Genomic DNA, 24,052 nt, shown 5'->3' with positions numbered 1-24,052 from the left:
AAATTAAATGGAAGGTTATTTTAAATAGTAAATATCCCACTTCCTTAGTTCATCTGAATTATGAATCAATTTTTAAAATATACTTTATTTGTAACCTCTTCTAAAGCATAATTATTACATGCATTTATATAGTTTGTTATATTTTGATAAAAGTAACATCTTTTTGTTTGTGCTGCTAATTCTAAATCCAAATTACTAAAATTTATTTGATTTCCCTTTAATTTTAATTATTTCCTAAGATCTTTTCATAGGGAAAACTGCCTGCTGTTATTATATGTATTAGAATGATAGTAGTTAGTTTCTTTTGATAAGTAGCTTAGCGTGGCATATTGTAGTCAGCAAACTATAGCCCATGGGTTAAATTTAGCTTGCCACCTATTTTGGTATGACTTATAAATTGAGAACAGGTTATTAATGTTTTAATGGTTGGAAAAATATCAAAAGAGTAATATTTTATGACACACAAAAAGTACATTTAGGCTTATATTTAGGTTTTATAAAGCCTTCTATAAAATGTAGTCCAATCATATTCCAGCTGAAACATTATAGTATCAAGAATATTAGTCGACATATAAGACTAAGCTGCAAATTGATGAAGTTCTTTTTTTCAAAGCTGTATATCTAGGTGGTAACAATTCAGAACTTTGTGAGCCATTTTTTTCTGATTTTAAATTGAGTATTCTTTCTACTGTATCATCTGGCATCTTTATTTTAAAATAAAGTTCCTAGTTGTAAAAAAAATGACTCATTAGAAAGTATAAATTAATTGGTAGTATCAATTTGAGTCTTAAAGTATTAACTGACAGAAAATATTTCTAACATGATTTCCCATACTGAATTTCTATGATAATATGCATTCCAGTTAAGTATCTTTTATGAGATGCCCAGTGTAAAATTTTTACTAACATAAATAATGAGTAATGTTTTTCAGTACATTGCAGAAATGGTCTTGGTTTATTCAAACATTTTCTGATAGCTCGATTTATAATAATTAAATTTATTTTAAAATATTTTGTATTTTGAAGATTTTCTTATCTACTGAATTTAACATTATATTGTTTAATAGTGAAGTGATTTCACTTACCATAGGCATGGTAAAGTTTTCTTGACAACCTCATATACATCTATAATAGAATTTTCTTTATTTAAAAAATGTTGGCAAAGTTAATCAGTTTTTACACTTATCATTATTTATGATATGACCTAATACATCTATTGTAATACTTTTTTAACTATTAGATTTATCTAAAATTGATTTTTAGTTCTTTCCAAATTAAATAAGATATCACTCATACTACATGTGGGAAAAAACTATATAAAGATACACTTAAATATTTACTGTAAGAACAATTACTTTTCTCATGTTTCTGTTTGCATATTAAATATTTACCACTGAGTGGCAATGAACTAACATTGAACAATATTTCAGTTGAACAATATTTCTGCTTCTATACATGCTCATTAAATGTAATGTTTATTAGGATTTTAATAATTATACTGTAAGACATACTGTTCCCCTACACTTCTCTTTAATTTTATATAATTAACAACTACCTTTTTCCTTTTTCTGTTGTTTCAGTTAAAGGATCAAGAAAGTTAAGTCTGCCAACAGATCTTAAGGCTGATCTTGGTACGGTAGGCAAAAGCCAACAACTTTAAGTTTTCTTACATTCATTTGGCTGAACAGTTTTACCAACCAGTCCATGAATAACACAAGTTTCCCTGATGGCAGTGTTTGATGTCTTTCCAAAAAGGCTTTCTAAAAATCACCATACAGTTCTGTTGGCAGCATTCAACATTTTGTTTAATAATCATTTTTCAAAATTATGTTTTATAAATCATTATGCACCAAGGTATATAATGTTTCATTTTCTTTTTTATCATGAAAATGATTTTAAACATTGAATAGTCACGCATATGGGTCCTCTGTGACCTTTGTCATGTAAATGAGCATCTTTTTTTTTTTTTTCTGGGATTGTTTTTTCTATTTTTATATTGGTATCATTTAGAAGTAATGCTACCTAAAAAAATTGATATATAAAAGAATGGATCTTTGGTCATTTTTTTATTCTAGGGAAGTTATAGAAAATTTGATTCACTTTTAATTTATTTTTTGTGGTGGTCACAGCCTTATTCATGATACTAATTCTGAAATAAATAAGGCTTTATTAAATAGGATTTCATGTATCTTTTGTTTCAGAACTTTTATCTGCTTGTTCCAGCATGGCTTTTCTTTTTTGAAATTTAATCGAATTACCTTTTATTCATCTTCTTTATTCTGACTTAAAGCCATAGTGTTAAATCCTACTGATGTCATGGTTAAAATAACAAAAATACAATACTTGGTCTTTGCACTATTCTTAAGAATTTACAAAGCTGTTTCACATATGCTGTTAATAAATGGTAGATTGAGGATTTAAATCTAGATCACAGAATATGATACCCAAAGTTTATGGAGCATAGTCACATACTTCATCTCATTGTATCTAAATTAAATAACTGTAAGAGAAATAGTTCATTAAATTTAAAATCTAATTACATAAAAATCTTCCATGAATTTGATTAAAATAGGTATTTTTGAAATGCAAAGTTCTGATGTAGTATACTAATTATTATTAGCTCAATAATATTCTCATTAGTTTAATAAATTATGAAGTCAATTAGTAATTTTACTACTATAATTGACATCAAGGGAAGAATCAACATTATAGTTTCATTTATTGACCTCCTACTACGTGTTAGACACTATGCTATCTGATACATGCATATTATCTGAGATAAGGTAGGTGATATTGTTCCCACTTTACAAATGAATAAGTTCAGGCTATGGAAAATTCAAATTTCCCTATATCCACAAAGCAAGTAGCAAAACTGAATTTAAATCAAGTATCATTGCAAAGCTTATGTTCTTATAATTACCTATCATTTTGTGTAGCATGTACGGTGACACATGTTCAGTGAAGGCTATTTAAAGAATGATAACACTTTTCTCTAGGAAAATATGCATTCCGGTAGTCACATAATTTCCACAATGATAATATTTTTTTCTAGAATGTTGAAAAAGAAGAATAAAAAAGAAAGAAAATTTCCAGCCCATTTTTATATTTTTAGAAGTAGCAAAGAAATCTTAGTTATAATTCTAATCTGAAGATAAGTTAGGCATGGTTATTAACAAATATAATAAAAAATTTCTACCAATGTCTGTCTTTCTAAGTCTCCAATTATCTCCCTCCCAACTGCTTCATTCTCATTATTTTCATACATACTTTAAGCAAAGACAAATTATGAAAACTCAGATATATATATAAAATATTAAAAGTCAAGTGCTTGTTACTTTACTAAAGGATATTTTGCACTTAAAAGGATTCACAATAAAATTTTATTAAATCACTTTCTCTAAATATGTAATCAATTAATTTCATTTTTAAAACTCGTTTCCCACAAGTTTCCACACACACACACACAAAATTATAAGGCTTCTAAAAGAAGATAAATGTCTGTCTGTACGTAAATTCTTCTAATGTAAAACCTTGGTGTAATATAAACCTTAGGTTGCTTGCAAAGTGCTTTAGAAAGACATATAATCCATTAATGAAGGAGGAAGATGTTTAAGACTTGCAGTAGGCCAAATAAGGGCCTGAAGTAGAATAACAACAATGAAAATTAACAGGAGGAGAGAAGAATTGCCATGGGAGACTTTATAACTGATGGAACTGGGAACAGTGAGGGAGGAGGGCATAAGGGAAATCAAGGATGACTACAGTGTTGAGCATAGCTCTTTTAGAGAATACCTAATTTGAAAGGAAAGGAAAATAAGTTTAAATTGCTATAGGGACATCCATGTTAGCCATTTAGTGAGCAATTAGAAATGTAGGGATGCAGTGTAGGGGGGGATCTCAAGCCCAAATTAATAAATAACATTAATCTATCTAAAGGTATTAGTGACTGTATATGAGCTGTTCATAAAGAAAAACACTGATACTAATACAACTTTTTTGTTACAACAATCCTTAATAGCAATAGTGTAACAGTAACAAAATAATAGTAATAACATTAACAACCTCATACATTGGTCACTTATGCAGTTAGAACCCATAAGTAGTTAGAATTTTATAAAGTGATTGCCAGATTCATGAGAAGTTACTTTATAACTAATATTTTTATATGTAGAGAAAAATTATCTTTTCATTTTTAATAAAATATACAGACATTTCTCTTTCCTAATAAACTAGATTTTGAATTTTTAAAAAAACTAAAAATGAATTAATTTTATAGAATTGAAGCCTTGCTGGCACTTAAAATTGTGACTATATTGTTACATATGCATCATGGAATATTATAAATGAAACATAGATCCCCATGAGGTCTGAAAACCAAAAATCTATAGGATAATACTCAGCTAATGAACAGATGCATGGAGAAGCCATGGTTAAAGGACAAGTAGTGAGTATTTAATCTACTTAATTGTAGAACTGAAATTAAACACTGACAAATATGATTATAAAATATAATATAAACTTAAAATCAATAACAATATAGAAATAGTAGTGTGATTTTAAAATTGAAAGATGAAAGGTAACAAGGAGGTCAAAGTTGCCAACAAAAGATTTAATGATTCTGTAGCTAAATTTGGTGGTCAATTGGTGGTGAGTTAAGAACAAAGACAAAGGAAGAGAGATTATACTAATTTTACCTTTTATGAGATGAAAAGAATTAATACTATGCATAGATAATAATTCAAGAAGAATTAAGAATGTATCCTCAAGGTAACTACTTGAAAAAAAATTTAAATACCCCAGAACCTCAAAACTTAGGCAAAGGAAAAATACATACAAAATAAGAAAATACAAACCATATAGTGTAAGTAGCTACAGGAAGCATAAAAAAGGAAAAGGAGAAATAACCTATTGTAAAAGTGGCAGAACAGAACAGAGTCTGTTCATGTTGACTGATCAGAGTCTTCAGATTCTCTACTCTGAGTCTGTCATGGCTACCCTGACCCCAGATTTCTACCTTTGGGAAACACGAAGAATATTGTCCCTGCAAGAATTTTTACTAGACCCAGTCACTTATCATGCCTGGAAGAGGGATCATACTCAGATTGCCCTTAGCCACAAGTTACATATCTATAAGAAGAATGGGAGCCAGGGTGTAAAACTCCAGAAGCACAATGGATACATCACAGGTATTGACTAGGCTCTTGTGCACATTCACATTATCCTTTGCAAGAGTCAGAAAGATGGTGTCTGGAAGCTAACCTGGGTGATCTTGAGAATTAATCATCCAGCCACTTTTGTGAAGTAGTTCCCTCAAGAGAAAAATTTGCTGTAGATTCTGAAGCATAGTTCATTTCTGTTACTTGAGTATGAAAATGACAAGTGGGTAAGCAAGCACATTAAAAAGCAAATTCGGCCCGACCAGTGTGGCTCAGTGGTTGAGTGTTGACCCATGCACCAAGAGGCCATCAGTTCGATTTCCGATCATGGCACATGCCCAGGTTTTGTGCCTGATCCCTAGTGGAGGGCATGCAGGAGGTAGCCAATTGATGTTCTCTCTCATTGATGTTTCTCTCTCTCCCTCTCTCTTTCTCTCTTTCTAAATTCAATAAATGAAAAATAAATTTAAAAATAAAGGCAAATTCACCCGGCCAATGTGGCTCAGTGGTTGAGTGTCGACTCATGCACCAAGAGGTCACGGGTTCGATTCCCAGTCAGGGCACATGCCCAGGTTGTGGGCCATATCCCCAGTGGGAAGCATGCAGGAGGCAGCCAGTTAATGTTCTCCCATTAATGTTTCTCTCTCTCTCCCTGTCCCTTCCTTTTTCTCTAAAATCAATAAAAGAAAAAAAAATTTTTTTAATAAATAAAAAGTTAATTCATTCAAAATTTTTCAGTTTGGCTTGGCATCCCAGCAATTTGCTGGCAACAGAGTGGTATGACTGCAAATGAAGGCTGCTTCTGTACACATTAAAGAAGTGGATGAAAAGCCAACCAATATGACACAGCATGATGCATTTTGGTTAGCTCATGTCACAGTTTGGTGGCATTGGAGAATGGATCCCAGGTTCAACTTCTCTGCCAGCGGAGCTCTCCGGCCCGGGTCAGCCATGACAGCTCCCTGTCCATTGTTGATGCCTCAAACATCAGGTTTCATCTGAAAACAGAATTTCTGCTACTCCTGAGAGTGTATTATTTGTCTCAGAGAACAGTGTTGTAACTGCTGGCCATGACTGCTGTCCAGTGCTCTTTAACTAAGACAAGCAAGCATGGCTGCTTGACCTTAATCTCCAAAATAGACATTCCAAAACATACTATCAAGCACAACATGTTAATTATGGAACACTTCCACATAGAAAAATTTATAAAATTTAAACATATTAAATTCACAAAGGAAATCTCAATATTTAAAAGAAACTATTACAAGCCACATTCTTTAATTACAACTTAATGACATACATAAATAAAAGATAGAGATCTTAAAACCTCAAACAATTCTTGGGTCTGGTGTCTGACTTACTAGATCAGTAGCTAATTTTTTTTTTATATCCCCAGTAATATCATGGATCAAGAACACTGAAAATTATAGACTCAGGATCTATAACATTGTTAGCAACTACCAAACTATTTACCCTGAGTGGAGAAAAAAGACAGGGAGCTAGAGAAAAAATTCCATACTGAATAAAGAAATCTAATGCTAACAAAGAGAACAATTAACTACAACAATTCATTCCAGATAATATTAATGTTATTAAAAGAATACAAAGATTTTAAAAATAAGACTTTTGAGGATACTAGAAAAGTGATGAAAAAATAACTTTAATTTTTAAAAAGATCAAGAAATTATTGCCCAGCCTGTGTGAGTCAGTGGACTGAGCATTGTCTCATGGACTGAGAGGTCCTGGTTCGATTCCCAGTCAGGGCACATGCCCAGGTTGTGGGCTTGATCCCCACAAGGGGTGTGCAGGAAGCTGCCAATTGATATTTCTCTCTTACACTGATGTTTCTATCTCCTTCCTTCTCTCTCTTAAAAAAAAATCAATGAAAACATTTTAAAAAATTAGATCAAGAAATTCTTAATTAAAGCAAGCAAAAATGGAAATAAAAAAACAAGAATCTTGAATAACAATGAGTGAACCAATAAAGTCTATCAATAGAGAAACAGATATTATAAAAAGGAACCAAGTAGAAAATCTGGAGCTCAAAATTACAGTAGCTAAAATAAAGAATTCACCAGGGAGAGGTTCAACAGCAGTTTTGAGCAGGCAGAAAAGACTGGCCAACTTTAATGTAGTACAATTGAAATTATTGACTCAGAGAAAAAGAAAACGAACAGAGGCTAAGAGACTTGTCAAATACCATCTAGTGTACCAACATATTATGGGAGTGCCTGAAAGAGAAAAGACCAAAGAGGAAGAAAGAATATTTGAAGAAACGATGGCTGAAAATTTCCAAACTCGAGGAAAGACATGTATGTATCTATACATTCAAGAAATTTAATAAATTCCAAATATGAAAAACTCATAGAGACCCACACTGGGACACATTACAATCAAACATTACAAAGAAGATCTTTAAAATACCATGAGAGAACTGACTCATCATGTACAAGGGATCCTCAATAATATATATAGCCAATTTAAAAAAAATAGTCCAGAAGGTAGTGGGATGGCATATTTAAAGTGATGAAAGAAAATAAAAACTGTGAACAAAGAATTCTATATCTACACCTGAAATAAATATAAAATAAAATTGAAAAGAAAATGAATTCTATATCTGGCAAAATTTTCCTTCAAAAATGAAAGAGAAATTAAGACAGTACCAGATAAACAAAGCAAAGAGAGTTGATCACTATTAGATCCTCCCTACAAGAAATACTAAAGGGAGTTCTGCAGGCTGAAATAAAAGGACACACTATACAGTAACTTGAAGCCACATAAAGAAGTAAAGAACACTGGTAAAGGTGACTACCTAGGTAGATATAAAAACCAGTATTACAACATTTTTTAACCCCTCTTTTCCAACATGGTTTTTTTTTTTTATTCTCACCCGAGGACATTTCTCCATTTTTTTGTTCAGATAGAGTGAGAGGGAGAGAGAGAGAGAAACATCGACGTGAAAGGGACACATCGAGTGGCTGCCACCCACACGACCCAACCAGGGCCGGGGACAAACTGCAACCGAGGTACGCACCCTTAGCGGGAACCGAACCCAGGTCTCTCTGGACCGCAGGTTGACGCTCTACTGCTGGCTTTCCAACATGTTTTAAGAGACAAATTATAACCCTTAAAACAATTATAACCTTTCTTGATATGCATGCAATATACAATGATAATAAAATAACAATATCATAAGGGAAGATAATGGAACTGTATAGGAGCAGAGTTTTTATGCCTATTGAAGCTAAGTTGGTATCAATTCAAAATAGATTGTTATAAATTTAGGAGGTCAATTGTAATCACCAGTGTACCCATTAAGAAAATGACTAAAAGCTGGATATAAATAGAAATGTGGAGGAAATAAAGGTATACTAGGGAAAAATAAAACAAAAATGAAGGCAAAATTGGAGCAACTCAGGAACAACAAATATACTTCTAGAAAAATGGTAGAAGTGCTTCCTTATTGGTACTCACTTTACATATAAATGAATTAAATTTACTAATTAAAAGACAGAGATTGGCAGACTAAACTAAAAATACATATGATCCAAATGTATGTTGTCTACAAGAGTCTCATTTTAGATCAAAACACACAGATACATTAAAATTAAAAGGATAAAAAGAGATAACTCCATGCAAATAGTAACCAAAAGGGAGCTTGGGTGGCTATATTAATATCAGGCAACGTATACTTTAAGGGAAAAAAAACTGTTATGAGACAAAGAAGTACATTATATATTGATAAAAGGATCAATTTGGTGAGAAGATACAACTAAACAAATATTCACCAAACAGCAGAGCCCAAAATATATAAAGCAAACATTGATAGAATTAAAGGAAGAATTAGACATTTCTACAATGTAGTTGGAGACATCAATGGCCTGCTTTCATTAATGGATAGAAAATCTAGATGAGAGATCAAAAAGAAAATAGAGGTCTTGAGTGACACTAAAAACCAACTAGCCTTAAAAGACATATATAGAGTATTCTTCACAACAATAGTAGAATACATATTCTTCTCAAGTATACATGGAACATTCCCCATGCGAGAACATATTTTAAGACACAATACAAGTTTGTAAATGTAACTAAACACAATGGAAAATTCAAGATGCTTTGAAACAAAAAGCTAAATTTATAGGTTATACCAAAGACACAACTCAGAAGGAAATTTATAGTTGTAAATGCATATATTCAAAAGAAAATCAAATTGATAACCTAACTCTACACCTTAACAAACTAGAAAGGAAGAGCAAAACCCAAAGCTAACAGAAGGAAATAATAAAGATTAAAGAGAAGAGAAACAAAACAGAGAATAGAAAAACAATAATCAACGAAACTAAAAATTAGTTCTTTGAAAAGATCAATATATTGACAAAACTTTACCTAGACTAAAAAAAAAAAAGAGAGAGAAGATGCAAAAAATTAAAAAGTGAAAGTGTGGACATTATTATTATCATCTTTACAGAAATAAGAGGATTATAAGAGAACACAATGAACAATTGTATGCCAACTTAGATAACCTAGGTGAAATAGGCAAATTCTTAGAAATATATGAATAATCAAAACTGACTGAAGAAGAAGGAATATATATATATATACACACACACACACACACATATATATATCAAGTATATATATATCAAGTATGTGTGTGTGTGTATATATCAATCAAGTAAAAACATTGAATTGGCCCAGCCAGTGTGGCTCAGTGTTTGAGCGTTGACCCATGCACCAAGAGGTCACTGGTTTGATTCCCGGTCAAGGCACATGCCTAGGTTGTGGGCCCAGTCCCCAATGAAGGGCTGCCAGTCGATGTTCTCTCTCATCGAAGTTTCTATCTCTCTCTCCCTCTCCCTTTCTCTCTCTCTAAAAAGCAATTTAAAAAAAAAGAAAAAAATTAACAAAATAAAATATTGAATCGGTACTCAAAAGCCTCCTGACAAAGAAAAGTCCAGGATGACATGGCTTTGCTGGTTAATTCTACCCAATGTTTAAAGAATTAACACCAATCCTTCTCAAACTTTCCCAAGAAACAGGAGGGAACATTTTCTAACTCTATGACACCAGCATTATCCTGGTTTCAAAACTAGACAAGGAACACCCCAGAAAATAAAATTGGAGACCAACATCTTTTATGGATATAAATGCAAAAATTCTTAACAAAATACTAGAAAACAAAATCCAACAGCATATTAAAAGGACTATATACCAGAAACAAGTGGGATTTTTTTTTACAAAAATGCAAGGGATTCTATATTGTAATGAAAGTTATAGCATCCAAATTGGAAAAAAAAGTGAAGCTGTCCCTATTGACAGATGGTATGATCCTATACATGGAAAATCCTAAAGAATCTACAGAAGAACAACTAGAAATAATTAATTCAGCAAAATTGCAGGGTATAAGATAAACACAAAAATCAGTTGTGTTTTATATATCAAGGATGAAAATTTTGAAAAACAATTCTTTAAATTCCATTTACAAGTCTTCAAAAGAATAAAATACCTAGAAATTAATTTAACCAATGAGGTGTAATACTTCTACACTAAAAACTACAAAGAATTTAAACAGAAATTAAATAAGACTTAAATAAATGCAAAAACATTACTTAATTTTGTTTAAATATCAATATCACTCAAAATGCCAGTAGCCTCTTTTTGCAGAATGAAAAAGCATATCCTAATATTTATGTAAAAGTGCCAAAGCAAGAATAGCAAAAACAATATTGAGAAAGAAGTTGGAAGACTTATACTTCCCAATTTCAAAACTTCCTGCATAGCTGCAGTAATCAAAACAGTGTTGTACTATAAACTCTATTTCATTGAGAGTTAAAAGTCCAGAAATAAAACCACACATCTATGATGAATTGATTTTGAACAAGTTGCCAAGACAATTCGGTAGGGGGGAAAAAAACTCTCTTCAACAAATAGTACTGAAAAACTGGAAATCCATGTGCAAAAGAATGGAGATGGACCTTATACCACATACAAAAAATGGATCTATGACTTAACTTTAAGAACTAAAACTCTTAGAAGAAAACGTAGGAGACAATCTTCATAACCTTGAATTTCGTGATGGATTCTTATATATGACACCACAAACACAAGCACCAAAAGAAAAATATTGCTATATTTGAATTCATCAAAATTAAAAACTTTGTTACATCAAAGGACATTTTTAGAAAGTAAAATGGCAAGCTACAGAGGAAATATTTGAAAACCATGTCTCATAAGGGTCTACTATCCACAAAGAACTGTTAAGATTCCACAACAAACAACTTGATTCAAAAATAGTCAAAGGTTTATATAGATATTTCTTTAAAGACAATACAGTCATCATGCACCACTTAACAATGTTTTGATCAACAGTGAACCACATATACAATAGTAGTTTTATAAAATATAATAGATTATATGCAAAAAGTTTGTTTGCAATATTGAGAGAAAAGGCTGAATCCAACTATGTCCACCTGCCCTGTGCCTGCTCATGGCTGGGGACCTAAAATGGCAAGAAAACAACTGCAGTGGGCTGGGGAGGAGGGGAGCCCAGGAGCCCACCCCCCTGCACACACCCTCATATACATAAATTCATTTTCCTTCCTTCTGTTTCTCTTTATCTCTTTCCTCCGAGTCCCATTTCCCTATACCTTCTCCCTCTCCCTCTTCCTTTTATTTTTAACCTCAAACTTTATCTCTCTGGGTCTTTTTAAACCTCTGCTCTCCCTTTTTCTTCCTTCCCTCTTTCCCTCTTTCCGGTGTATATTTTCCCTTGATGGGCACCTCCCTCCACAGCCCTCCCCTCTTATCCTCTAATTTATGTGTGCACACATGCACATGTACGCACACACTTGATATTTTATGCCTTACTTTTGTTGTACCTTTCCTGTGTTTAGATACATAATTACTCACCATTGTGTTACAGTTGCCTATAGTGTTCAATACAATAACATGCTGTATAGGTTTATAGCCTAGGAGCAAAAGGCTACACCATGTATTATAGATGTATAGTAGGCTCCACTACCTTTATTTGTGTAAGTGCACTCTATGATGTTTGTACAATGATGAAATCATCTAACAACTCATTTCTCAGAACATATCCTCGTCATTAAGCAATACATGACTATAAATGACCAATAAGCACAAGAAAAGATGTTGAACTAATAATTAGAGAAATGCAAATCAAAACTACCATGAGGTACCACGTCACACCTAGTAGGTTAGCTACCACCAAAAGAAGAAAAGAAAAAATAACAAGTGTTGATAAGCATGTGGAAAAATGGGAACCCTTGTGTGTTATTGTTAGGAATGTGAAATGATACAGCTGCTATGGAAAACACTCTAGCAGTTCCTAAAAAATTAAAAATAGAATTACTGTATGATCCAGCAAATTTACTTATGGGTACATATGCAAAAGAATTGAAAGCAAAGTCTTAAAGAAATATTTGTGCAAACATGTTCATAGCAGCATTATTGACAATAGCTAAAATGTGGAAGCAAACCAGGTGTCCATCAATGGGTGAATGGGTAAACAAATTGTGGTATATACATACAATGAAATGTGTTCAGCCTTAAAAAAGGAAGGGCATTTTGACATTTTACAACATGGATGAATCCTGAGGACATTATGCTAAGTGAAATAAGCAAGTCACAAAAAGTGGAAAAAAAAAAGTATGATCAATTATATGAGGTACCCAGAGTAGTCAAATTCATAGAGAAAGAAAGTAAAATGGTAATTGTCAAGGACTGGGGCAGGTGGAAATGGGGAATTATTGTTTAATGAATAATGACTTTTATTTTTACAAGATGAAGAGTTCTGGAGATGGCTGGTGATGATGGTTGTACAACAATATAAATGTATTTAATACCACTGACTATATTTATAAATGGTTAAGATGATAATATTTTTAACTTACATTTATTGTTTGAGTGTATTATAGATGTTCCTCATTTTTCCCCTATTGACCCCCTCCTCCCCAGTCCTGCCCCCATTCCTTCCTTTCCCCACACTGTTGTCTGTGTCCATTGGTTATCTATTTATGCATATAAATTCTTTGGTTTATTTCTTCCCACCTACCACCCCCCTTCCCTTTGAGGTTTATCAGTCTAAAACCAATTTATACTTCTTAATCCCTTCCCCTTTTTCACCCCTTCCTCCAACCCCCGCCCCCCACATCTGGCAACCAACAAAATGTTCTCTATATCTATGAAAATGTTTCTGTTCTGTTTGTTCATTTTGTTTGTAGATTCAATTGTCGATAGATAAGTATTTATTGTTTTGTTTGTTCATACTTTTGATCTTTTTCTTCAAGAAGACCCTTCAACATTTCATGTAATAATGATTTGGTAGTGATGAACTCCTTTAGCTTTTTCTTGTCTCGGAAACTCTTTATATGGCCATAGATTCTAAATGACAGCTTTGCAGGATAGAGTAATCTTGGTTGTAGGTTCTTGCTTTTCATCACTCTGAGCACTTCTTGCCACTCCCTTCTGGCCTGCAAAGATTCTTTTGAGAAACCAGCTGACAGTCTAATGGGAGCTGTTTCATAGGTACCTAACTGCTTTTCTCTTGCTGCTTTTAAGATTCTCTCTTTGTCTTGAACCTTTTGCATTTTGATGATGATGTGTCTTGGTGTGGGCCTTTTTGGGTTCATCTTGTTTGGGACTCTCTGTGCTTACTGGACTTGTATGTTTGTTTCCTTCACCTAGTTAGGGGAAGTTTTCTGTCATTATTGTTTCAAAAAGGTTTTCAGTTTCTTGTTTTCTCTCTTCTCCTTCTGGCACCCCCAAGATGCAAATGTTGGTACACTTGAAGTTTTCTCGGAAGCTTCTTACATTATTCTCATTTTTTGGATTCTTTTTTCTTTTTGCTGTTTTGATTGGGTGTTTTTTGCTTCCTTTTTATATTCCAAATTGATGTTTGCTTCTTGGCTATACCTACTCTACTATTAAATCTGTGTAAATAATTCTTTATTTCAGTTAGCACCTCCTTCATTTCTGACTGGTCCTTTTTTATGCTCTTGAGGCCCTCACTAAGTGCACTGAAGTTCTCAGTAAGTTCATTGAGTATCTTTATAAGCAGTGTTTTGAACTCTGCATCTGTTAGGTTGCTTATCTCCGTTTCGCTTAGTTCTCTTCCTGGAGTTTTGTTTTGTTCTTTCATTTGGGACCTGTTCCTTTGTCTCCTCATTTTGGCTGCCTCCCTGTGTTTATTTCTATGTATTAGGTAGAGTTGCTATGTCTTATGTACTTCGTAGGGTGGCCTGTTGTAGTAGGTGTCCTGTAGGGTCCAGTGGCACAGCCTCCCTGATCTCCCATCTGGGCCCTTGAGGTGTACCTCTCATGTGGACTTTACACCCTTCTGTTGTAATTGAGTCTTAATTGCTGTTGACACATTAATGAGGGGGTTTTACTCAGGCTGATCAGCTGCGAGGACTGGCTGTGCCCACTATCCACTGACCTCTGACTACCTTGGATGATCATCTGTGCAGGGGCCCACCACACAGAGCAAGACGTATTTCAGCAAGGCTCTAGTGCACCAAGTCCATTCCTTGAGTGTGTCACTTGAGGTGGTTGGGTGGTGGTGCTTCACAATGTTCTGAAGCTGGCCACTGGTTGTGCTGGCTCTGGGGCCAGGTCAGCCACTGCCTCTGTTCTACCCAGGGCCACAAGCCATAAGCTACAAAGTGACCTGCAGATGGCTGCTTCTTGTGCTGTGCTTGGAGGTGCCCAGGAAAACCAAGTTGTGAACCAAGGCTGGCTGCTTTTAATGCCAGGCCTGGGGCCACTTAACGAGAGGTATGGGGCTAGCTGAGACCAGATGCTGCTTTTTTGAAAGAATTTAGGAAAACCTGAAGCAGGATCCAAGACAGGCCAATCCTATGGTAAAGCAACTGGCAACAGCTTGGATGGGCCTGAAAGTTGGGTGGGGCGGGGACTCAGGGAATCACCAGGGCACAGCAAATAGTGTGAGCCAAGTTGCTGGAGTACCAGATATGGCAGCTGCCTGCTGCCCCACAGAAGGGCTCACCAAAGAAACAAAGGCCTCTGACAACATGTCTGTCTAGGAGAAAGCTGCCTCTCTAGCACTCGCCCCAATGCCAAACAACTCAGTTCTTCTCCATATTTCTTTGGTGCCTTTCAAGCTGCCTCCCACACTATGGAGCCTGGAGGGTGTGAATTCGATTAAGTCTGTGCTCGAGCCCTTTAAGAAGAACTGCCTGGGAGTCCAGTAGCCTTACCCTCCCTCAGCCTCAGTTCCCGCTGGTTTTTACAGCCAGAAGTGATGGTACTGAAAATCTTCTGGCACTGAAACCCTGAGCTGAGCACCTGGTGTGGCACAAGGACCCCTCACTCCTCAGAGAGGACCTTTCCAGCCAAAGGGTCCCTCCTAATTTTTATCCACCACATGTAGGTGTGGATCAGCCCATCATGCCTCTGCCCCTCCTACCAGTCTCGATGTGGCTGCTTCTTTAATGTCGTAGTTGTAGGACTTCCATCAGCTTGATTTCAGGCAGTTTTGAATGATGGTTGTTCTGTAGTTTAGTTATAATGTTGATGTGGTTGTGGGAGGACACAATACTGCATTTACCTAAACCACCATCTTGACCAGAAGTCCCCTGAGATAGTAAATTTTATGTCGTATATATGTATTTTACCACAATTTTAAAATAATTTATTTAAAAAATGAAGTACTGATTCATGCTACAACATGGATGAACTTCAGAAATATTATATGAAATGAAAAAAGGCCGACATAAAAGGCTACATATTATGTGGTTCCATTTATATGAAATATCCAGAATGGGTAAGTCTCTAGAAACAAAAAGCAAATCGATGGTCACCAGTGTCTGGGAAAGAGTAGAATGGGCAGTGAGTATTAATGGGTCAGTGCTTTTTTTTGTGGTGATGGAAATGTTTTGGAAGTACATAGTGGAGTTGGTACATAACATTGTGAACGTACTAAATATCACTGAATTGTGCATTGTTAAATGGTTAATTTTTATTATGTGAATTTCACCAAAATAAAAATGTAAAAAAAATTTAAAAAATGATCAAATACAGATAAAGTCTAGAGTTAATAGTGATGTACCAAGGTGAAACTGGGAAAGGAGAATAAGGGAAATTAAGGTGCTATCTTTGCAGCTTTTCTCCAAATTTAAAATTATTCCAAAATAAAACACTTATTTAAAAAAAAAAAAAAATGGGCAAACTGCATTGGCTGGTGTGGCTCAGTTAGTTGGAGCTTCGTCCCAATCACCTAAAGGTCTAGGGATTGATTCCCGGTCAGGGCACATACCCAGGTTTAATCCCTGGTCCTGGTGCATATTGGAGGCAACTGATAGATGTTTTTCTGTCTCTCTCACTCTCTCTCTTCCCCTCCCCCTTCCTCTCTCTCTAAAATCAATACAGAAACATGTCCTTGGGTGAGGATTAAAAAAAAAAATTTTTTTTAATGGGCCAACTACTCAAACAGACTCTTCACCAAAGACAATATGCAGATGGCAAATAAGCACATGAAAAGATATTCAACATCATTAGCTACCAGAGGAATGCAAATTAAAGCAATGGAATACTACTAAATACCCACTGTAATAGCTAAATTGAAAAATACTGGCAAAAGTAGGTGATGGTGAGGATAATACAGATCAATGGGGACTCTCATGCTTTGCTGGTGGAAATGCAAAATGGTACAACCACTGTAAAAAGCAGATTGGCGTTTCCTTACAAAGTTAAAATTATCTAACAATTCCACTCCTGGGTACTTATTCTAGAGAATGAAAACTAATCTTCACTGAAAAATCTGTACAGAGTTCATAGCTTTAATTGTAATAGCCAAAAACTAGAAACAGCCCAGAGTTCTTTAAATAGGTGAATAAACAAACTGTGGTACATTATACCATGGAATACTATTCAGTGTTTTTTAAAAAAAGAACAAACTATTAATATACACAACTTGTGTGAAGTAGATCTCAAGAGAATTGTGCTGAGAGGGAGAAAAAGCTGATATTAAAAGATTAATTACTATATGAATCCATTCATATAGCAATGTTGAAATAAATTATAGAGATGAAGAACTGATTAGTGTTGCATAAATTTAGGACTGGGTGAGGGAAGGAGTGACTATAAAGGAATACACTGGAGACCCTTGTGGTAATGGAACAGTTCTGATCTTGATTGTAATGGTAGTTACCCTAATCTACACATACAACAAAATTACACATAGAACTAAACTATAAACACAAACACACAAATAAGTACATCAAAAACTGATAAAATCTGAGTAAGCTCTGTGAATTATTTCAATGTCATCCTCTTGGATTTGATATTAAACTATAGTTATGCAAGATATTAGTGATGGGGAAACAGGTGACGAGTACATGGGACCTCCCTGTACACTTTTAAAAATAATATTTTAATATATTTTATGGTTTTTTTTCTTCATTGATTTTTTTTTAAGAGAGAGAGAGAGAGAGGAATGGTTAGGGTTAGGAAGGGAGAGGGAGAGAGAGAGAAAGAAACATCAATGAGAGAGAACATTGATTGGCTGCCTCCTGCATGCCCTCAACTGGGGACTGGGCCCACAAGCTGGACATGTGCCCTGACCGGGAATCAAACTGGAGGGCTCTTGGTGCATGGGTCAATGCTCAACCATTAAGCCATAATATGTTTTATGTTTTAAAGCAAATCTAGGTTTACAACAAAACTGAGTGGAAAATGCAGTTACCATATTCCCCTTGCCCTGTCCCCACACACAACCTCCCCCACAATTAACATCCTCTACCAGAGTGGTGTATTTGCTACAATTGATGAACCTATATTAAGACATTCTCACCTAAAATCTACAGTTAACATTAGGCTCATGTTTGGTGTTCTGACAAACATATAATGACAAATTTCCATCATTGTACATTCCATACATTATAATATAATACAGGTAGTTTTACTGCTCTGAAAATCTGCAGTGCCAGCCTATTCAGCGTTCTCTCCCCCTTAACCCCTGGCAACTACAGATATTTTACTGTCTTCATAGTTTGCCTTTTCCAGAATATCATACAGTTTGAATCATACTGTTGGCATTATACTCTTTGTAGCCTTCTCCACATCCTTGTTACCATATGATATTGAGAGTGTTTGGCTTTTTGCCATTCTAAAAGGTGTGCAGTGGTTTTTTGTTGTCTTTTTTATTTTTTATTTTTTATTTTTATCCTCACCTGAGGACTTTTTTCCATTTTTTATTCAGATAGAGCAGGAGGGAAAGAGAGTAAGAGAGAGAGAGAGAAGCATCAATGTGAAAGGGACACAACTGAGTGGCTGCCACCCGCACGACCCAACCAGGGCCGGGGACAAACTGCAACTGAAGTACATGCCCTTAGCGGGAACCAAACCTGGGTCTCTCTGGACCACAGGCTGACACTCTTAACGGATGAGCCAAACCAGCTAGGGCGGTTTCTTGTTGTTTTAATTTGCAATTTTAAATATTATTATATGCTTAACTTGCCATCTGTTTGTCTTTTGGGGCATAGTTATCTGTTTAGATTTTTTGCCCATTTTTTAAAGCAGGTTGTTTTCTTATTGTTGAGTTTTAGAGTTCTTTATGTATTTTGAATAAGTTATTTAACAGATACATCTTTTACAATTATTTTCTCCAAGTCTGTGGCTTGTCATCTTATTCTCTTGATAGTGTCTTCCACAGAGCAGAATTTTTTTATTTTTTTTATTTTAATGAAATCCAATTTATCAGTTTTTTCTCTTATGGATCATGCCTGTGGTATCGTATCTAAAAAGTCATCACCAAAGTCAGTCATCTAGATTTTCTCCTATTTTTTTCTAGTAGTTTTATAGTTTTATGTTTTACATTTAGGTCTGTGATCTATTTTGACTTAATTTTTGTGAAGGGTGTAAGGTCTGTGTCTAGATTTGTTTTTTTTTTACATGTGGATATCCAGTTGTTCCAGCACCATTTACTGAAGAGTATCTTGACTCTACTGTATTGCCTTTTCTTTTTTGTCAAAGATCAATTGACTATATTTGTGTGGCTCTATTTCTGGGTTTTCTGTTCTGTTCTATTGAGTTCTATTCTATTGAGTCTGTTTATTTTTTTCCACCAACATCACACTGCCTTTGTTACTGTAGCTTTATACTAAGTCTTCAAGTTGGGTAGCATCAGTCCTCTGACTTTATTCTTCTCTTTTAATATTATGGTGGTTAGTCTGAGTCATTTGCCTCTCTATAGAAACTTTAGATTCTGTTTATCAATATCCAAAAAATGATTTTCTGGGATTTTGATGGGATCGTGTTGAATCTATGGATCAAGTTGGGAAGAATTGACATGATTAAAGTCTATCTATGAACATGGTCTATCTCTTTATCTATTTGCTCTTTGGCTACTTTCACCAGTAGAGAAAGTTTTTTTATTGTAGTTTTTTCTCATCTAGAACTTGTAATATTTTGTTAGATTTATACCTAAGCATTTGATTTTGGGGGATGCTAATGTAATTGTTATTGTTTTCACTTCAAATTGCTTGTATATAGGAAAGTTTTTGTGCTATGTTAGTGCTCACCAAAGGGTGACCTCAGCAGAGGAGAATTTAAACAATCAAGTGAATAGAATGACTCATTCAGTGGATATTAGTTAGCTTCTTTACCAGCCACTCCTGTCATCACTTAATGAGGTCATGAACAAAGTAGCCCTAGTGGCAGGGATGGCTCAGCAACATGGCAGGGATGGCTTCTACTCACTCAGGCTGACCTGGCTACAACCACTGCTAAGAGCCCAATATTTCAGCAGCAAAAACCAATACTGTTTCCCATTCCTTGGATGATTAGCATTGGACTGATGGCAGGTTGATTACATTGGACCAGTGTTATCAAGGAAGGGGCAGTGTGTTCTTCTTACTAAAATAAACACTTATTCTGGACATGTATCTGCCTTTTCCACATGAAATACTTCTGCCAAAACTACTATTCATGGACTTACAGAATGTGAAATATCATCATGGTGGACAGGCAAACAATTGCTTTTCATCAAGGAATATATTTCACAGCAAATGAAGTGTGACAGTGGACCAATACTTATGGGATTCACTGGTCTTACCATGTTTCCCACCGAAGCAAGTGAAGATAGATAGATAGATAGATAGATAGATAGATAGATAGATAGATAGATCTAAATAGATCTTTTGAGTAATATTAGCATAGTTTATCTTATTCAGTGTCTTTACTTTTAATCTATATATGAATTTATACTTAAATTGTGTTTCTTCTAGACAACATATAGTTGGATATTGCTTTTTGAATCACTCTGATGATCTGTCCTTTAATTGGTGTATTTAGACAATTGACATTTAAAGTACATAGTTGGATTAATATCTACTATAGTTGTTACTGTTTTCTATTATTGCCCTTTCTCTTTGTTCCAATTTTCTTCTTCCACTTTTTTTCTGGCTTTGTGGTTTGAATTAAGCATTTTATATAGTTCCTTTTTCTCTCCTTTCTTAGCATGTCAACTACACTTTTCTTAATTCTTTTTAATGGTTACCCTAGAGTTTATAATATATATTACAAATGATCCAAGTTCAGTTTTGAATAACACTTATACTGCTTCATGGGTGGTATGAGTACTTTATAATAACAAAGTATTTCTAACTCCACCCTCCTGTCCCTATATCATTACTGTTCCTCATTTCACTTATCTATAAGTGTTACTGCTATCTTGTATATTTTTTGGCAACTTAGTTAGGTTATGTAATTATTTTTATCTTATTTTATTTTTTATTATTATTATTTTTTTATCTTCACCCGAAGACATTTTTGCACTTTTTGTTCAGAGAGAGCAGGAGGGAGAGAGAGGAAGAGAGAGAGAGAAACATTGACGTGAAAGGTACACATCGAGTGGCTGCCACCCGCACGACCCAACCAGGGCTGGGGACAAACTGCAACTGATGTACATGCCCTTAGCGGGAACCAAACCAGGTCTCTCTGGACTGCAGGCCAACACTCTAACCGCTGAGCCAAACCAGCCAGGGCAGGTTATGTAATTATTTTAAAATAAACAGCCCTGGCCGGGTTGGCTCAGCAGTTAGGGCATCGGCCTGCGGTCCGGAGAGACCCGGGTTCGGTTCCCGCTAAGGGCGCGTACCTCGGTTGCAGTTTGTCCCCGGCCCTGGTTGGTTGTGCGGGTGGCGACCACTTGATGTGTCCCTTTCACGTCGATGTTTCTCTCTCTCTCTCTCTCTGTTCCTCTCTCTCGCTCCCACTCTACCTGAACAAAAAATGGAAAAATGTCCTCGGGTGAGGGTGATAAAAAAAAATAAATAAAATAAAATAAAATAAAATAAACAGCAAAAAAAAATAAATCATACTTTTCCTAAAAACTATTACTGTGCCCCAGAACATAGCTCAAGAACATTTAAAGAATAGAAACTAAATAGCACCTAATAACATAAAATTCATAATATCTGGCACCCAGGCAAAGATACCATATCAATCAGAAAATACATCCCATGATGAGAGAAAATGTCAATCGATAAAAATTGACCCAGAAATGATATATATGATAAAATCAGTAGAAAAGGACAGTAATTAGGTATTATAATTATACTCCATATATTCAAATAAATAAAGGAAAGCACAAGCATGTTAAGAGAAATGGAAGAAAACAAAAAGACCCAAATCAACCTCCTAAAAATGAAAAATATATGAGATGAAATATACATTAGATGGGATTAGCAGCAGAACTTACACTAAAATAAGAAAGCATTGCTGATCTCCAAGATGTACTACTATCCAAAATGAAGGACATAAAAGACCAAAAATCAGTGAACAGAAAATTAGTGATCTATTGTCTAACTTAAAGTTGCTAATACACATGCAATAGGAATCCCAGGAGAAAAAAGATGGAACACTGTAAACACATAGATCCAAGAAGCTTGGTGAACTTCAAGCATAAAAAACATGAAGAAAATTATACCAAAGCACATAACCAAAATTCTTTTAAAAAGTCAGAGGAGCCCTGGCCAGTTTGACTCAGCAGTTGGAGCGTCAGCCTGCGGACCAGAGAGTCCCAGGTTCAATTCCCACTAGGGGCATGTACCAAAAAAAAAAAAAAAGTCAGAGGAGAAATAGATATATTAATATATAAGAAAACAAATATAAGAGTAACAGCAGATTTCTCAAAAAAAATACAAGCTAGAAAACAATGGAAGAACTTTTTAATTTATTGATTTTATAGAAAGAGAGAGGAAGGAGAGAGAGAGAGAAACATAGATTTGTTCCACTAATTTATGCATTCATTGGTTGCTTCTTGTATGTGCCCTGACCAGGGAGCGAATCTGCAACCTTGGCATATTGGGATGATGCTCTAACCAACTGAGCCACCTGGCCAGGGCCTAATGGAAGAACATTTTCAAAGTACTGAAAAACTTGTCCACTAGAATTCTATACTTGACAAAGTATCATTGAAAAATGAAGATGAAATAAATACTGTTACAGACATACAAAAGCTGAATCTAGCACTAGAAAATCAACACTACAAGAGACACTATAGAAAAGAAGGAAAATAATGCCAGAGGAAATTTTAGATTTATGCAGAGGAATAAAGAGCACTGGAAATGGTAACTGTGTTGGTAAGTAAAAATTATTTAATTAGTTTTTAAATCTCTTTAAGAGATAACAGATGACTGGGAAACCCCCAAAATATCTATCAATGGGTGAATAGATAAACAAATATGGCATATCTATATGATGGAATACGCCTCGGCAATAAAAAGAAATGCACTCTAGATACATATAACAGTATGGTAGAATCTCAAACTAATCAGGTGAGTGAAAGAAGCCAGGCAAAAACAAGTATTTTGTCAAACTGTATGTTTGCTCTTATAAAAAAAAATTCTATAAAATGCAAGCAAATGTATAGTAACAAAAAATACATCATTGGTTGTGAGTATAGAGGGCCAATGGGGACAGGCAGGATGGAGGGATTACACAAGGGAATTAAGGGAACTTGGGGAGGTGATAGATAAGTTCATTATATAGATATTTTCATTATTTTTACTGTGATAATTTAGAACAGATTAATGGTTGTTAGTTGTAAATACATGCAGTTTATTTTGTGTAATTATATCTCAAACTGTGCTGAGAAATGTAATTTTCAAATAAGGATCTATCATCCAAGAATGAGAGGGAAAAGAATGACTTTTTTAGATATCCCAAAACAGTTTAACATCTGTACATTGTTAACTTATATTTTAAGTCCTAGCCAATGCAATTAAATATAGGATAGATATATTATGTATATATATAGTCCAAAGAAAGTTATAAATTTATTATACTTAGAGGGATAAAATTTTATACCTGAAATCTCAAGAGAATCAACTGAATATCTAATAAAAATAGAGAATGACAATTTAGTGGCATGGCTGGTTACAGTATTCACACACCAGAAGTAAAAGCTTTTCTACAAATAAATAAAAATTAACTTTAAAATGAGGAAAGTCTCATTCACATTAATATTAAAAAAGACAAAGTATTAAACTTCAATCTATATTATCTATATAAAAATTATTTTAACCTCTGTTGAAGAATAGGACTAGAAGGAATGATAAAACATATATTGCTTTATGGGTTTTGGACAGGAAGACTTGAAATTGATGTGTATTTGATATTTTTAATTTCACTGAAAATAACAAGGACTTTCCAGAGGAGTGAACAAAGTGATTTTAAAATTCACCTGAAAAAATAAACATGTAAGAATAGCTATGAAATTTCTGAAAAACAGGATTCATAAATGATGTCTAGTCCCACCAGAAGTAAAATATAGTATAAAATTATAGTTTAAAGTTTATTATATAACAATTAATAATTTTATTATTTTGGTGCTGATGTATGAAAAGTTCCATT

At 34.4% G+C, this 24,052-nt stretch overlaps 1 protein-coding gene across 1 annotated transcript in view; it reads left to right on the top strand.

Annotated features, from left to right (window-relative positions):
• STXBP5L (syntaxin binding protein 5 like) overlaps positions 1-24,052 on the top strand; it is a 304,365-nt gene that overhangs the window by 246,318 nt on the left and 33,995 nt on the right. Inside the window, exon 23 of the mRNA XM_036243664.1 lies at positions 1,580-1,630. Coding sequence (XP_036099557.1) covers positions 1,580-1,630 — 51 coding nt within the window. The remainder of the gene's footprint in view (positions 1-1,579; positions 1,631-24,052) is intronic.

The sequence above is a fragment of the Molossus molossus genome, unplaced genomic scaffold, assembly GCF_014108415.1.
Source record: "Molossus molossus isolate mMolMol1 unplaced genomic scaffold, mMolMol1.p scaffold_m16_p_5, whole genome shotgun sequence".
In the NCBI taxonomy this organism is placed as follows: Eukaryota; Metazoa; Chordata; class Mammalia; order Chiroptera; family Molossidae; genus Molossus; species Molossus molossus.
This window is presented reverse-complemented; position numbering and strand designations above follow the sequence as displayed.